The sequence below is a fragment of the Lampris incognitus genome, chromosome 7 (genome assembly GCF_029633865.1).
Source record: "Lampris incognitus isolate fLamInc1 chromosome 7, fLamInc1.hap2, whole genome shotgun sequence".
Classification (NCBI taxonomy): domain Eukaryota; kingdom Metazoa; phylum Chordata; class Actinopteri; order Lampriformes; family Lampridae; genus Lampris; species Lampris incognitus.
The window spans coordinates 8,963,634-8,982,227 of NC_079217.1; the positions used below are offsets into that span (position 1 = coordinate 8,963,634).

Below are 18,594 nucleotides of genomic sequence, written 5' to 3' on the forward strand. Positions count from 1 at the left end.
TATCACAGGCTCTCCATAAATCTGGCCTGTATGGGAGGATGGCAAGAAAGAAGCCATTGCTCAAAACTATGCATATAAAAGCACACTTGGAGTTTGGTACCAAGCGTGAGAGAGACCCACTTAGGATGTGGGTAAAGGTTTTGTGGTCAGATGAAACAAAAGTTGAGCTTTTTGGCCAAAACTCAAAGCGTTATGTGTGGCGCAAACCTAACACTGCTCATGCCCTAAAAAACACCCTCCCTACAGTGAAGCATGGCGGCAACAGCATAATGCTATGGGGTTGCTTTTCAGCTGCAGGCACTGGGAACCTTGTTCAAATTGAAGAAAGAATGGATGGAGCTAAATACTGGGAAATATTGGAAGAAAACCTGTTGCAGTCTGCCATAAAACTGAAGCTTGGGAGAAGGTTCAACTTCTAGCATGACAATGACCCTAAGCACAAGGCTAAAGCAACAATGGCATGGCTCAGCAACAAAAAGGTGAACGGTTTGGAGTGGCCAAGTCAAAGTCCGGACCTCAACCTCATTGAAAATCTACGGCACAGACTAAAAATCACAGTCCAGAGGCACCATCCCACCAACCTGCGAGACCTGTGCAAATTCTGCTGAGAAGAATGGGCAAAAATTACTCCTGAAGAATGCGCAAAGCTTGTATATACTTACCCCAAGAGAATCATGGCTGTTATTGCAGCAAAAGGGTACTCTACCCAGTCATATTATACACATATTCAATGACATATAGCAAAAAAAAGAAGAAAAAAAAGAAAAAGGAAATTCCTTTTAATTTGTTTAGATTAAAATCAAATTCTAATTCCCTTAACTTCCTCTAAACCAACCAAGTCTGAGCGGGCATGCGAGCAACATTAACCAAAAATATAAAAATGTTTTTCCTCACCACTTCCAGCATCTTAAATTGCACAATCTCATGAAAATCCTGAAGGCTCAAATTACATGCCCCGAATTCCAACCAGACATCCTCCTTTACTTGGAAATATGTCACTTTACCGATATACTCTGAATGCCATTTCGCGTCGTCTTTAAAGGTGAAATCCGTGATTTTTTCAGCTCTTGCTTTCCCTCTGGTAGTGAGAACTACAAACGATTGTATAGCAGCCATTGTCACTTGTGTGCCGTCAGCACAGAAGTAAACAGCTCCCAGCTTTGTAAAAATTGATCCTGGGGCCAAAGCTAACACAGTTACAAACTACATCAAACTATATGGGAAAACTGTTGTTCAGTAATATTGAGTGTAGAATTGGTGGATTAGCTGTCCAACAGAAGCATCACCACGTTTCAGTCCGGTTTCCTGTTTGAGTAGGAACGTCTTTGCCACTGCACCAGCTTTCAACTTGCCTGGTCAAAAATTTCAACAGTGGTAACGTCACCCCATGGTCCAGATGGATAAAATAACACTTTATTAATGGACAATAATTCACAGATATCATCTTTAAAAATGTACTAATTTGTCTTTAACATTGTGGTGCGGTGGCAGAAGAAGCAAGTAGCTGAATGGTACTTGGATCAGAGATACCGGGAAAACTAGGATGCTCAGCTGCAGCGGACAATTATTAAGAGAGATGAAACAGCCTCAAGGACAACATGGAGACACCACCTCCGGTCTCTCTAACGAAGCTGTGAGACATGCCACGAGGCCGCACTGGAAAATGAGATGGCAGCACTTGAGCCAGCTAGAGGCTAGCGGAGGAAAGAAAAAGGAAATAAGAGCAAGGGCAACTTCAAACACAGTGCCTTATCAGAGATTAGCCTGCACGGAGAACCGCTGGGTAACAGGGCGAAGAGGGTTGGAGACGGAGGAGGAAAGAAGTTCGACTTTAGCAGCATCGGTTCAGGATCAGAAACAAATTAATTCCCCATGTACACATTTAACCGGAACTTTTCTCTGAATTCCAGTTTACGAGTAGGCACGGTGTACATATACAGACTTCAAATGAGAGAGCATACACAAAAGATCTTCACATGTACTCATCTACGAACTCTGTAATACAAACACAAGACGGCATCCAACAGTAATACTACACAATTGTTTAGAGTCAAGTTGGACTTCCACAACGGTATGAGAGGAAATCGATTCAGTGCAATACTAAGCCTCACATTTCAGTACAATGAACAGATGCCGCGAAGATGTTCGATACAATGACCTCTGAATGTCTTGAGTTGACTTGTTGGCATACTTGTGTTTTAAGCTTCGGTGGCACACGGGGCTTAAAGTAAATGCATTTTGTTCATTTTCTTTTAGATAAGAGGAGATGAATCCTTACAAACAATCGTACGACTGAATCACAACATTTGTATCATTGGGATATTTGAAAAAGCGCAATATCACATTTGCATTAAGATATAACTGTAATATTGAGTCAAGGATGCACGTGCCGATGCTCAGTTCTACGCCATCAGGGCTGTTACCATCACCTGGGCGCTCCTATGTCACAAAGGGGAGCCGAGATGGAAACATGCCCATATAGACTTGCATCTGACCCCCGTGACTTCCCGGGATGAGGCTAGGATAAATTCCACCTCCCTGCTCTGTCTCAGCAGATGGGGACAGACGGCAACCCATGCATCTACAGCGTCCTAAGCTCCAAATGCCTCCCGATGATGCGATGGTGGCCATCTTTGCCGGGAAGGTGAAATGAGGAATGTGAGGCAGACATACTTATCTGTCATTATGCTCTGCATTGCCAGCACCCCTCCTCCCCCACCACCTCCCCCATAGGGGGAAGGAGGAGAGAGTTCAATCAAACGAGTGCAGAGCACATTATGCCGATGAGACACGAGGAAGCCGGTGGCTTGTCAGTCATCTCTCTGTGGCGAGGAAACCGCAGCCTTCACAGCAAGGGCGTTCATCTCCAGACCCGGAGTTGAATCGTTTGCTTCAATCATCCCCGGCCCTGCCTTATTCCTCCCGACGGACCCCCCACTGAGAGCAACGCTCTCATTACTCCCTGGGTGAGAGATCACAAATCCAAACCAACACTGTGATGTTGATAGTTGGCCTGACGAGTCTCAGCAGAGTCCTCGCATGATTGACACCCAACGCGCTGTGGGTAGATGCGAGGGGGAGAGCGGGGGTGTGGTCAATAAAGACGTCTAGTTGCTCAGAACACAGTATAATTAGCGGCACGGGATGAAATCCCTCCTACTGGTTTTAGTCTCAAAACGGGCCGCTATTTCTGATTTGGGTTTGAAGCTTGGAGCGATATTCTTATCTCAAACTAATGAAATACTCCTGAGCGCCTGATTGGGTTTTATGTAGGATCACAAAGGCTGATAAAGGGTTCGCAGAGGCAGCAGCCAGGAGACAGTTTTCTAATGAAAAAGGAAAAAGGAATGTTGCTTCGTCTGCCTCAGAGCATTATTCAGCTGTTGTTAAAGCTCATCCCTTTAAACCACAAGATGTCATCTGGTGAAATAAGCAGTCCTCCGACTAGCGATGCGTCAGCTCCTCCAGCATTTCAATTCAGCCTTTCTTCATAATCGAATGTCATATATTTCACAAAAACTACGGCGGTTAGGGTTAGGGTTAAGGTCGTTTTTGTGTTTTCAAATATACGTAAGTGACCGGCATTCTCCCGGGAGGCCAGACCAGCCAGAGCCAGCATTTTGATAACGTGACTCACGCAAGAAAAACTTGGCCCATAGGAATGCATTGGATACAACTTCATGGTGCCGGACAAGAACATTTCAGTGACATCATGTCCCCCGGCATGATTTCAGTGTCATTAAAGTTCGTGACTATGACACGAAATCTCATGGTGGCGGAGAGTGCTGTCTAATACATCGGTCCAACATCTCCCATAGGTGTTCCACTGGGTTGAGATCTGGCGACTGTGAAGGCCGTAGCATATGATTTACACCATTTTCCTACTCATCATACCATCCGGTGAACCCTCGTGCCCTGTGGATGGGGGGCACTGTCATCCTGGAAGAGACCACTCCCATCAGGATAGGAGCGTCTCATCACAGGATAAAGGTGATCACTCAGAATAACTTTGTATTGCTTTGCAGTCAGTCACCTTTCCCACTAAGGGGACAAGTGGACCCAAACCATGCCAGGAAAATGCCCCTGGACCCCCTCACTGAAGGGGTCAAGTGTTCAGGTTTTTCTTCTCATTTGTCACCTATTGTAGAGATAACACTCAGCCGGCCATGACACTGAGCTGTGTTCTGGGTGTCTTTGAAAGGCCGTCGAAATTGTGTCTGCTGGTGATGTCACTGGCAAACAATCCAAGAATAAGAGAATGTACTTCCTGGACTTGCTGATAGGCTACACTGTACAAGGAAATGTGAATATCAGCCCTACATTCAGCTGTATAAGAGAAAGCAAATAACAACTCTACATTATATGGCTGTAAAGCATTGATATTTCCACCCCCCCCTTTTCTCCCCAATTGAATCTAGTCAATTACCCCACCTGAGCCTTCCTGGTCGCTGCTCCACCCCCCTCTGCCGATCCGGGGAGGGCTGCAGGCTACCACGTCTCCTGCGATACATGTGGAGTCGCCAGCCGCGTCTTTTCACCTGACAGTGAGGAGTTTCGCCAGGGGGACGTAGCACGTGGGAGGATCACGCTATTCCCCCCCAGTTACCCCTCCCCCCTGAACAGGCGCCCGACCGACCGAAGGAGGCGCTAAGTGCAGCGACCAGGACACACATCCACAATCCGGCTCCCCACCCACAGACACAGCCACAGCCAATTGCGTCTGTGGGGATGCCCGACCAAGCCGGGTGCAACAGCGGGATTCGAACCGGGATCCCCGTGCTGGCAGGCAACGGAATAGACCACTACGCCACGTGGACACCCCGATATTTCCATTTTCTTAGAGAGAAAATTTGACGCCACTGTGACGTCACGGACACAATTTCAGCTGTGTTTCGGAGACGAGCAGAATACTGCTCCGTATTACTGGAGCGTCATCCCCACAACATACATATAGATATAGATATATACATATAGAGATAATGTTGAAGAACCTGATCATTCGCCTTTAAGAGACATCATTATAGACTTCCATGTGTTGCTCAGAGTAATTTCGTAACTTCAGCAAGAACGGTCTCCGAACAACTTCTTGCAGGGAAGATAACGGAAACCCGTACTCATTAGATAGAGAATTAACGAGGGAGGTCCTACAGCAGTAATGTCAGGGTTGTTGCTCAGCCGCTGCCTCGTCTGGGTAGAGGGCCGGATGGCTACAGAATGCTTAATGGACTTTGTACAATCGGGTCATGAGTGGAGGTGAACACACACACACACACACACACACACACACACACACACACACACCCTGTACTCAAACAAAATGAGACAACTACACAGACTAGATATTCTTGGGGGGCTCCTTCATGGCCAGCACAGTGTTGCGAATCTAAAGCACGAATTGCTCAAATACACAACAACAAGTATTTGTTTGTCCTAACAAGTGCAGAGTATAAGTGGAGGAGTACAAGAGGAATCCCGTCAGCAGACTCTCAGGGGGGTGTGGGGCTTAGCTGCAAATGTCTCCGAGAAGTCTGTATGTAGTCTTCCTTTTCTCGAAGGCCTCCTATTTCCTCTTCCATCTTTGAAAAGTTGCATTAAATCCTGCCCCCCCCTCCCCCCCACACACTTTCTTCCAGGCTCCTTTTTTTAGACTCGGAAAATTGCTTCACGCGAGCTCCTCGCTACGGCTCTACCTTTCTCTCCCGCTCTCCGGGTTCCACCTCTCGTTTACATGGCGTCCCTCATTAAATTACCCAACATACCAACCTCCTCTTTTACTCGATTTCCTTGATGAGAAGTGGGGGGGGGTGTCCTAGGCCATCTTTCATGCATGAACACCTCTCACACACTTAATTAGAGGGAGGAGGGGACTTAAAAAAAAATATAATTTCCAACGCAGAAGAAAAATATCCCTCTTAAGGCTCCTCCTGTGTGTAAGGCGACATAGCTATTGTTATGCCCCCCCCCCACCCCCACCACCCCCACCTCCGTCCGGAGGTGGAATCTCCCAGTTGCCTCGCCCGGTGTCCCGGGTGGGCCATTGTACAGGGCTGCCGTTTGTCCTTGGACACCTTCCTCCTTGAGAAAGTGCTGTATCAGACAGCCTGCTAGCTGGGACCATCACACAGCCGATGCACCGGCGGCGGCGGCGGCGGCAGGCCTCTCTCTGGGGGTATACCGTTACACTGCACCGCCTCCGTCTCCAACCACTCTGACATTTCCCTCCGCCCCGCCCCCCATTCGTGGAAATAAAGAATACAGGAATAATCAGGGGGACGAAACGGAGGATGTAGTCCCCGGTGTCCTTGGTTCCACTCTGGGCGATACCGTTTCCACATCAGGGGCCGGTGGGAGGAAGAGAGATAGGGCGAGTGTGTAGGAGGGGGGGGGGAGAGGGGCGGAGGGACCGATACGAGGGCAATCAGGCAGGATGTAGGACGGACGGGGAGGTAACCAACTAACACGCCCTTGTTTTCCCCCGGCCGACGACGGACGTGGAGTGTTTGTGCGGCGTTGCTCGGCAAAACAGAGGCGCTGTGGCGGCAAGGCAGCCTGCCAGCCTTCCCACCCGCTTATCGAGCCAGCTAACTACCCCCCCCCCCTCCCTCCCTCCCTCCCTCACCCCGCAAACCACCACACATGCACAGACACACACAGACGCACACGCACCCTTCAACCCTGCTTACCTGGGCACGCATGCAGACGACCTGAGGGGGGACCTGATCGAACAAGCCCTTTCTGTCATGGCGCACAAATCAGCGCCGCACACACACACACACACACACACACACGCACACGCACACAAAAGCAGCAGACTCGTAGGCACTGACAGGGCTAGACAGATACACAAACACACGGATTCATACAATAATACCATACAAAACCGTGTAATGGCACAAACAGGGCTAGATAAACACAAAGACACGGCAACAAAGCAGACATGCTATGACAAATACACACTACACACAGATGCATTAATACACACTACAGCTAGAAAATGACACACAGGTATAGACCAACAACAAAAAAACCCTCACACACACACAGAAATACACACTATAGACACACACATACACAGAAATACATTCTATAGACACACACACACAGAAATACATACTATAGACACACACACACACACAGAAATACATACTACACACATACACACACACACACACACACACAGAAATACATACTATAGACACATACACACAGAAATACATACTATAGACACACACACACACATACACACAGAAATACATACTATAGACACACACACACACAGAAATACATACTATAGACACACACACACACAGAAATACATACTATAGACACACACACACACACACACACACACACACACACAGAAATACATACTATAGACACACACACACACAGAAAACAACAGAACAAAGAAACAAATACACAAAGAGAAAAGAAAAGCTACATCAATTATGAGTGAGGGCTGGAAAACTGGGTCTGATTTGAATGTTCTTGTTCGACAACAGAGGCACAACTCAGCACGGGGCGGGGCGGGGGGGGCGGGGGGGCAAGAAGAGGAAGAAGAGCCTGCAGTAATGTATTCCCATGCATCTACTCCTGTGCTTGAGCATGCAAACAGCAGGAGACGATGCCCACAGCACAGCTAAATTGGCTCTATGATATTTTAGCTGTCTGCATTCATTCCCTAACCCCCCCCCCACCCCCCCACCCCCCCCGGGGGGCCATTCGACAAATAAAGCCAGGCAGATAAATCAGTGCGCAGGCCACGCCAGGCCTCGGCCCAGCCCGCCAGTGACTCACTGGGCCTACCAAACCAAACCAAACACTATACGACACCTGACAAAGGCAAGGGGGAGCAAGAGAGAGAGAGACCACCGGTCTTACAAAACCAACAGCTGTGCAGCTACAGACCCAACAAAGGAGGGGAAGACAGACAGACAGACAGACAGACAGACAGACAGACAGAGACAGAGACAGACAGAAAGAGAGAGAGAGACAGAGACAGAGAGACAGACAGAGACAGAGACAGAGAGACAGACAGACAGAGACAGAGACAGAGACAGAGACAGACAGACAGACAGACAGAGACAGAGACAGACAGAAAGAGAGAGAGAGACAGAGACAGAGAGACAGACAGAGACAGAGACAGAGAGACAGAGAGAGGGGAGGGGGAGAATATAACACTGACTTGCTGGAACAACAAAACCAAGAGCTATGAACCTTACAAAAGCAAACCAAACAGAGAGACGGAGAGAGGGGGGGGGCACAGAGAGAGAGGGGGAGACAGTGAGAGGGGGAGACAGTGAGACGGGGAGGGGGAGAGAGAGTGACAGAGGGGGGAGAGAGACGGAGAGAGAGAGAGGGACAGAGATGGAGAGAGCGACAGAGAGAGGGGGGGACAGAGAGATAGAGATAGAGAGACAGTGAGAGGGGGAGAGAGAGTGACAGAGGGGGGACAGAGATGGAGAGAGAGAGGGACAGAGATGGAGAGAGCGACAGAGGGGGGGACAGAGAGATAGAGAGACAGTGAGAGGGGGGGGGGAGAGAGAGTGACAGAGGGGGGACAGAGATGGAGAGAGAGAGGGACAGAGATGGAGAGAGCGACAGAGGGGGGGACAGAGAGATAGAGAGACAGTGAGAGGGGGGGGAGAGAGAGTGACAGAGGGGGGACAGAGATGGAGAGAGCGACAGAGGGGGGGACAGAGAGATAGAGAGACAGTGAGAGGGGGGAGAGAGAGAGAGACAGATGCCCCCCTCCCCCCCCAGGACATGAGGACAGGTGGAGTACAACCCCCCACTCCTGCACACACACAGACACACACACACAGACACACAACACAACACAACCAAGGACATACCTCGACACAGACAAGAAGAGATAAGGAGACAGACGGGGACGTATAGGTGGAGGGACACACGCGCCGCTGCAACTCACGGGCGGAGCAGCAGATATTTTATTCATAAGGAGAGAAGAAAAAAACACACAAGGCAGCGAGAGTGACTCAGAGCCAGCGAAGGCAGCCACACACACACACACACACACACACACACACACACACACACACACACACACACACAACGGGCAACGGGGTTTAACCCGCCTACTCCGTCTGCATTCAAATTCTCCAGCAGAAAACAAAAGCAGGCATAAATAAAACGCCGTGGCGGGTCACGGGGGGTCACGGGGACGCTCTCCGTCGACGCAACTTGCCGGGGTGAAGAGTCGGCTCCTCTCTCCGCCCCGTTAACAGGAAGGCCGCTGCTCCGATAGGACACCGCATGCACGCCATGCAGCCGGCCGTGTGCACTTAAGGCTACACACTGCTGAGCTCTTCTTCGGCGGCGTGAACTACAATACTGACAGGAATTCACAGGCGACCAGGGTCCCGCCGCCGCCGCCGCCGCTGGAAACGGGACTAGCTTGGGTGTAGCGCCGCTCTCCATGGCTGGGTACACAGCTGAGTGAATGAAGGGAATTGCAAATGGGGATTGGCCCACATACGGCGGGGACTTGTGCAGCCTGGCCTATGTGCAGTCAAGAGTATGTCAGCTTGAACCCGCTGACTCTCTCTCTCTCTCTCCCTCTCTCTCTCTCTCTCTCTCTCTCTCTCCTCTCTCTCCCTCTCTCTCTCTCTCTCTCTCTCTCTCCCTCTCTCTCTCTCTCTCTCTCTCTCTCTCTCTCTCTCTCTCTCTCTCTCTCTCTCCCTCTCTCCCTCTCTCTCTCCCTCCCCCTGCCCACCTCTCCTCGTGCCCGTGCCCTCTCATCGGGGACACAAAAAAAAGACTAAATACGGGATGAGTTGAGCTGTAAGATGAGTCGCAAACGCCGCACGAACATTTCCAAGCTGTACCCAGACGATCCACCCGGAGGAGGAGCGCATACTACATTGGTAAACACACACACACACACACACACGCACACACACACACACACGCGCCCGCCGACCCGGGTCTTCTGCAACACGGGCGACAACGTCAACCAGTCGACTAAACGGTCTGACCCGTTAGCCAACCGGCTGGCGAGTCTACTCATTCATGATCGTGACACTACCCCCCACCCCCACCCAACCCCACCCCCAGCATATCAGCTGGCTCACGCCTCTGGGCGCACGCGCTTCCGTGGCCTCACGGTCTCACCGTCCCACTTCTGACACCAATGTAGCGGATTGGGGGGGGGGGGGTAGTCGGGAACCGCCGCAGCCGGGATGCGAACCCGAGTCGCCCATGGTCGTCTCACACACACACACACACACGGCCTGTCCAGGGTGTCCCCCCCCCCCACCTGCTACCCAACGGCTGCTGGGATAGGCTCCAGCACCCCCGCCACCCTGAGAGCGGGATAAGCGGTCGGGATAATGGATGGAGATATTTCACGCCATAGGCCATCATCAGCTGTCATGAAACAGGTCTGTACTGTCAATTAAGGAATTACTTGAATCGCTGCGTTATTTTGCTCCGGCACTTTCCCTACTGCTGAGTGTTTCATTTAACGGAGTTTGTATATATATACACACACACACACACACACACACACACACACACACACACACACACTTCATGCTCGGGGAAAGCGAGTGAAGGCGGCTCAGCGAACACCGGATAATTAGAGCACGCGGAGCCTGAGAGACAAAGCCTGGCGTCGTGAGAACGAGGCTCGTCCGACGAGGCCTCTCTATTTAAATCTCCGGGATGAGCAGCGGCGAGTGTGGCTGCGGATGGCACGGCTCCAGAAGACGTGTATAGGCCTGGCGAGAGAGAGACGACCGGGGCGGAGGGAGAGAGGACCAGAAATGGAGACGGAGACAAGAGGCCAAAACAGACAGAGGAGGGTAGATGTGTGTGTATGTGTGAGTGTGTGTATGTGTGAGTGTGTGTGTATATATATATATACACACACACACACACACACACAGCAGTGTCCCACTGGTAGTGTATATATATCTATCTATATATATCTATATATATATATCTATATATATATCTATATATCTATATATATAGATCTATATATAGATATATATCTATATATCTATATAGATATATATAGAGAGATATATAGATATATATATAGATATATATATAGATATATCTATATATCTATATATCTATAGATATAGATATCTATATATCTATATATATATATATATATATATACATACACACACAGCAGTGACCCACTGTTAGTTTGGGGGAAATGAAAGGAGTAAGAGAAGTTTAAGAGTTTAAGATGACCCTCCCTACTTCCTGTTAGTCGGATTGTTTTCTCATGAGTCACAAAGCATCGATCAGATGACAAACCACTGCTGTCAGACAGGTGACTCACTGTATTTTGCCTTTGCGTCACTTTTTCTTTCTTTTTTTTGCCTCCTTGGGGTGTGGAAATAAGCTCCTGAGCGAGTGAATGGTTAGATGAACCAACACGTACGCTTGTGTGTTGCTAAGTAACATTCATGATAACACACACACACACACACACGTGTGTGTGTGTGTGTTGCTAATGCATGCATGAGTCTATATCACCCAGGAAGGGGCTGGATTCAGGGATTAGTACCTTTCCCTCCGCAAAGCTATAGGCGCAGAGTGTTTCTTGCTGGTAAGCGGATTCGAGGGGACACGGGGCCAAGCCGAACAACTGAAAGCCCGGTGTTACGGACTAATCTATGAATTCGAGGGCGGCCGAGGTCGACTCCGCTGATGGGAAGAGCAGGCTGTTGCCTTCCACCTGACTGACCTGACAGGACACGTTGATCAAAAGCAGCAATCCCCGCAGCTTAGAGAGGAGACGAGCGGCCCCGCGCCGAGCTTAACCCTCCCACTGCGCCACCTGGACAGGTGTAGCGAGAAGGCTCTGGAAACAAGGAAGTGACAATTGTTTAAAAAAAAAAAAAAACACACACACACACATCCTGTTATGTTTTGCAAAGCACAGCGGATTGGGGAGTCCTGTAAAGTGTGTCGGTATCATTGCCACCACCCCACCCCCACCACCCCACCCATCAACCCGCAGACCCCTTCTCCCCCCCCCCCCCACATCTCTCTGTGGTGTCTTTATCACCTTTGTGTGGTAATCGACACCCCGGATCTCTCCCCCCCCCCCTACCCCCACCCCGCTATTCAGGGCCACACAAAAGCCTCTCATACACAGCCATTCAACCCTCCGCAGCACCGCCCCTGGACAATCGCCGCTGACTGGTGGCCAACCGTTCGCATGCAACGGTGCACCACCCGCCGATATTCCACTGTAAACACGGACACGCCGGTGCACACGAACAGAGGCGAGCGTGACCGTCAACGCATGTGAACCCTCACACGCAGGCCAAAACATACACACACACACACACACACACACACACACACACACACACACACACACACACAACCCTGAGATGATAATGAAAACGCTGCTGAACGAGGACTGCGACCAAACAGCAGCAGCAGGCACAACGCTACAGTCATTCTGGGGGCTCTGCCGAGCAGTCATGTTTTATTTTATTTTTATTTTTTTTGGGGGGGTTTTTCATTTTCTCTAGTGTCAGAAAACGTGCTCTGTGCATCGGGCAGCCAGGTTTTCCTATCCGATCCGGAATTTATGTTTTTGGAGGGAATCAGCTTGAAGGCCGTTGTGACTAACACGCGGTTGTAAACAAGAGCCTTTACGGCCAGGGCCACCGAGCCCGCGGGGTGAGAGCGACGCTGAAAACTTTTAAATGGCTCTCATCCAAACAACCAAACAAACAAACAAACCCCCAGTATGCTATGAAAACACAACACACACCGATATACTTGGACGCTGCAGAGCCGCTGGGAGGAGGGGGGGGGGCGTTTTTCGTGAACGCCGTGACTGGCACGAAATCCACAGATGTGTCGCCTATTACATCACCGTTCCTCAATCTTTTTTCAAAAAAATAATAATGCCCCGTCATGGCTTTGATAGTCTGCCGGCTAAATCACGTGGAGGACGGGGGTGTACTCGGCGCATCAACCACCCCGGCTATTCCCCCGTTCCACTAATCCGGTGGGAAGCGCGTCGGCTAATGCCTCGCCGTGATGCAATTCTCCGGACGGACCTGCTGCTCGGTAGCCCGCGCCCCGGTTCTCTAAATTGGCTCGCGAGCGGATACAGCCGCCCGCCCAGAACCACAACACGGGCGAGGAAGGCTGAAAGGAAAAAAAACAAACAAAAAAAACCCCCCCTTCAAAACAAACCCCGTCCACTGCTTCGTGTTTCCCAGATAACAAGAAATGTGCAGAAATGGCATAAAGAGTGAGACGGAGAAGAGGGAAGTTAGGGCCTGAAAGAGAAAAAAATAAAAAAAAACCCAAAAAATAAATAGAGGGCTGAAACTCCCCTGAATCTCTGCGTCATGAAGACGTCCGTGATGGTGGGGATGCTCGGCTCCGACTGGGGGAAACGCAGCTGCAGAGGCGCAAAGATCACAATCTGGCAATTCTCACAGGTATCTGACAGAACGGGGCCGTTTACACAGCTGAGGGGCGAGAGAATCCCTAAATGCTCAAAGAAGGAAGTAAAGGAGGATAACACAAACATCTCCACAACCGCAAACAAGAGCGAAAAGGAACAACAGGCCCCAAGACCGGTGGGGGTGGGGGGTGGGGGGGGGGATTCTCCATCTTTAACGCTACCAAATAAGCACGACAGCCTTCACGAGTGGGAAGAAATGATGGAAACTATCAACATGACAGGCCACGGTGATCCAATAACCTTTACCCAATAACTGGGTTGGTGATCGTGGTTGTCCTTATCAGAATCAGAACCAGAAACTTTAATTATGTCATTTCATGTACTTGCGCACATGAAATGAAACGAAATATTGTTTCCCCCAGCCCACAGCAATGCATACATCCAACATATCCAAAAATATATATATATGTATGTGTGTGTATATACATATATATATGTGTGTGTATATATATGCATATATATATATATGTGTGTGTATGTATGTATATATATATATATATATATAGACTGTGGGAACTGCCGGTCTGCGTGGCCTAGCAGTTAGCTTAGCCTGCCCCGCTTCCGCGTCCTGTCAGACCGCCCGAGAAGCTCCAGACAGGGCCTCGGTCCCTGGGCCCACCGGACGCGGCAGACCAGGCTCCCCCAGCCGATCCAGCGCCAGCTCTCCCAGCCAGACACCTTCGACTCCTTCTTATGACGCCCGTCCTTCTCACTTTCGCACGCCCTTTGTTGCGCCTCCACCCCACCTCGCCCGTGTATTCATCAGAACACTTTGTTCTCTATCACACAGACAGAAATTTGTCTTTGGATTTCGACAATACAACGATAGAGCGACGCGGTCCAATTCCCAGCCTTGGTTTCAAGAATTAAGCTATATTCTATTCTGTTATGTTGCACTCTACTCTACTCTACTCTATTGTTCTGTACATGTCACTTTTCCACATCAACATCTCTTTCCATCTCTGTGTTGGTTTTTACTAGGTGGTGAGTGCTGCCATTCTCCTATGGTCTGTTTTATTTTGTCATCAGAAACTTGCAAAAAAAAATTACTATGCGTTTTTCTCCCTCCTCCCATTCTCCTGTCAGTGGTGGCACGCGGGCCATTCTGACCTTGGACAGTCTATCCTCTACAACAGCCGGGTTAATCTGTAGGGACCTGCCGGACGGTGAAGTGCACAAGAGGTGTGGGTCTCTGAAGGGCCCTCACAGGGCCGCTCATAAATTCAGCTCAAGGTCTGCGAGTGTGTGCGAGTCAGCGAGTCAGCACGGCAAGATCTGCCTCAGCTGTCTCCCTGCAAGACCATCCGCAAGGCTCTCTGCACACCACCAGCTTTTACAAACATGCACCAAGACGGGGGGGGGGGGGGAGAGAAGACAACTAGGGATGCAAGATATTGGGTTTTTGCTCATATCCGATATGCTGATATTTCCCAACTCATTCTGGCTGTTTGCTGATGACGATACTGATTTATGCACGGATTCATTTTGTATTGTTTTGCAGAAAACATCCAGTCTCTCCTGTAGTGCACTGAAACAAGCTACTACACAGGCCGCGCTGCCGGTCTCTATTTTTACGCGTCGGTTCTATTTTTACTTTCTTTACGCACGGGTGGGTACACGGCCCCCCAACAAGTAGAAACCACACAGAACTGTGGAAAGAACGAGGACAATCAGTTCAAAAATGATTAAAATAAATACCTCATTGTACCAGCGCAGTGGCGCCCCCAGAAATGTTTCATAGGGGGGGGGCCCAAATGGGGCCACTGAAAATCTTGGGGTGGCACACCAAAACCAAAAGCCATGACTGAATTTGGGGAATTCTATGCTGCTGTTGTAGTATACTGTATAGGCTAGTGGAAAACTGTCAATATGAGAGTTAAGAAAAATATACATTATTGATTTAAATGAACAGCACCTAATGTAAGATATCAGATAGAAGCTTATTATGCATAATCAGAAGCATATTCTGCATATGCGACTCGTGGCTGGGGGGGGGCAGCGGGGGGGGGGCAGTGATAGTATCAGGGTGGCCGTGGCCCCCCCTGGCCACCCCTTGGGGGCGCCACTGTACCAGCGGCAACGCCACGCAGCAATGTAACCTTGCGGGGGGGGGGGGGGGGGGGGTTCATTGCACATTTAAATCCTAAATCAATCAAATCACTGCGTACCCATGATCCTGCAGTTAGTGGAAATGATCATTAATTCAGTGCCAGCTAAAGCATTTGCCACCTAATTTAGCCGTTTTCCAAAGTAGCCGACTTGAAGTCTCCGCAGAAAATACGGCTGGCACGAAACCTCACGCAACACTGACGCTACTGGCGTAGCAGGTAAAGAAGCCCGCCCCGCCCCGCCCACGTGAAGCCCCGCCCACGTGACGCGTCTGCTCAACGCTTTGCATCGCTGGCGCGTAATCAAAGCGTCATCTTATCGGCCTGTCATATCGACCTTTCGGGCTGATGCCGATATTTCATTTTAAAGCCTTTATCGGCCGATACCGATACCGGTACCGATACCGTCGTGCATCCCACGAAGACGACACAGCCCCGTGTCGCCGCACCACGGGCCCTGGTTAGTCAAAACCACATAAATCTCTGACCCGCTGTCCGCCGCCCACGGGCTTAGCAAATTGGAAGACAGCATCAATCTCCTCATTTAATCCAGGTGACTGGTCAGACTAAGTGATTGGTTTATTTAATGCTTCGCCTCAGGACAGCTTTCACAGTATCGATCACCAGGTTTGACTGCCTCCTCAGTCTGCCTTTTAGAGCAATCATTCTTCTGGGGTTGGGTCTTTTTAGCAAGAGTGCAGATATATAGATTTTGCTGGAGACATAATAACCATTATACACCCCCCCACCACACACACACACACACACAAGCTCAGCCAGCACGGACTCAAAATGGCTGAGGTTTTGACGCGAGTGCTGGGGAAAACCTTGCCTGATAAGGCGCCGTGTTACCAGGGGGAGCCGTCTTGTGAAATGTCTCTTTTGGGTCGTGTCCGCCTCAGCAGCGGCGAGCACAACACAACACAACTCTGCTGGCGTTGGGTCTGTTTGCTCTGAAAACGGGTGCATTGTTATCCTGTGACGCGTCTGGCATTACAGGCGTCAGCGTCTCGGAACAATAACTGATAAAGCTGGCCGGAAAAATGGGACACCAGGTAGGCCATTACTGTGTGTGCGCGCGTGCGAGTGCGTGCGCGTGCACTTGTTCAGCTATATCTCTGAGGACCAATTTGAGATATAACCACAGGAGACGTTTTTCCCCCCAGTGTACGGACGTTTTGGCACGTCCTCAATTCCCCAAGGGTTTATTTTAGGGTTAAGGTTAGACTCGGGATTCGGTTCAAGTTAGGGTAAGGGTTACACGTGCGGTTCTGATGATTAAGATGAATGTTAGGGGCGAGGGAGGAGATGTAGTCAATGAGGGTTATCGCGTAGAAAAATGTGTGCGCGCGCGCGGGTTTACGGCCAATGCGCGATAAGGGTCATAAAAGATCTGGACGTGCAATCGGGTGTATTCCGTGCACAAGGAGCAGCACACCTATTCAATCATAAACCTATTAAATCACAAGGCAAGCCAAGGGGGGGGGATACAGAGACATTTGAATTAAAATTCCACCAGTTCATATACATATACATACATGTATACATATATACACACACACACACACACATATATATATATATACCCTGAGGAATGTATGTAGGCCAACATCGTGTCTGGTTACGTTTATTCTTGTGTTGCCACAGTCAATAAGAGAGAAACCAGGCTGCTCGCACAGGGAACAGACTAGACCAGAGGACGCACAGACTTTGACTGATTTTTCGTCGTCTACTTGATGAGCAGGCCGGATAATGGAAACGCGAGAGCACCGTGGCACAACGCATCGTTGCGTGTTTGCCCGAAGGCCTGACACTTGGCCAGTCGTCTCTCGTTTTGGTCTCTGCAGAAATCATACAGGCGTTCTCGTTACGGACTTTCCAGGTGGCCCCATGTTGTAACACACACACACAGACGCACACACACACACACCGCTCTCAATAACAACCTGCAGTGGATGTGCAAATACGAGCATGGGATTAAGCCGCAGAGAGGTTTAGTCACGTCTAACGGTGGCCAGGTATTTGAACGGCCTCGCAAAACCCGTTAAACAGACACACAAAAGGCTAAACAAATCAAGATAGGACCGGACAGCCTGAAATCTGAGGCTCAGTTAAGTAGAGGCTAAACCCCCCCCCCCAAAAAAAAACAAATATTCGTCTATCCAAAATGTGAAGACTACTACCATGCCATATTGAATAATATCTAATTCAAGAAATCAAAACAGCTCAGTGAAAACCAGCCTTGACGCGCCCGGGGGAGAGAGGATCTACTTTCGCCTCGTGTTTCTGCCCCGGCCGGTCTCTCAGCGCATCGCGGGATCAAATAGGAAACAAATCTCTGGTGGAGTCTTCCATACCTCAATATAGCCGGCCAACGCTGGGACCACGACGCCCAAAATAAGGGCAGATATAGCCGGGACCGAACCCATCTGCAGAGATCTCCGGTGGTGCTGCTGCCGTAAATAACTTCTTATCCTGGGAGGTTATATTTGAAAGAGACGTCCAGCAGACGGGGGGGGGTGGAGGGGTGATAATAATGATTAAAAAAATAATAATACTATTAATAATAGCAGATGAGGTCCTTGGTTTGATTTCTGATGGTCTAATTCCGATGTGCGGGACGACTGCAGCTCCGCTTGTTTTTTTCCCCCCGCAAGAGGCGACAGAAAAAACGTGGCTCTCGCAGAGGAGAAGCTTCACTCGTCTGCTCGGGAAAGGCGAAGCGCGGCCGCGTCTCGTCTCATCTGAGCCCCGTCTCCAGTGTCCACGTTTCATAAAAGAAACACAGTGCGCCATCAGGCGACCGAGCGAACTTCCACCAGTCCCGCAAATGGATTTTTCCCTTTCTTTTCTTTTTTCTTTTTTGGTGGGAAACCAGTTTGTTGGCACATTACCGCCACCAGCTGGCCTGGAGTGCGACGGCAAGCAGATTTAGCAGGAAAACTACACTTCCGGTTTGAGCGGATTCGTTCCAAAAAAACCGCTGCTATCCATCTACTCCTATAT

General features: G+C 49.7%; 1 protein-coding gene across 1 annotated transcript in view; it reads right to left on the reverse strand.

The window, feature by feature from the left end:
• aplp2 (amyloid beta (A4) precursor-like protein 2) overlaps positions 1 to 18,315 on the reverse strand; it is a 94,840-nt gene extending 76,525 nt beyond the window's left edge. The window contains 1 exon segment of the mRNA XM_056283728.1: positions 17,946 to 18,315. Coding sequence (XP_056139703.1) covers positions 17,946 to 18,017 — 72 coding nt within the window. The 5' untranslated portion in view covers positions 18,018 to 18,315.
• Between the last annotated feature and the right edge of the window lie 279 nt (positions 18,316 to 18,594).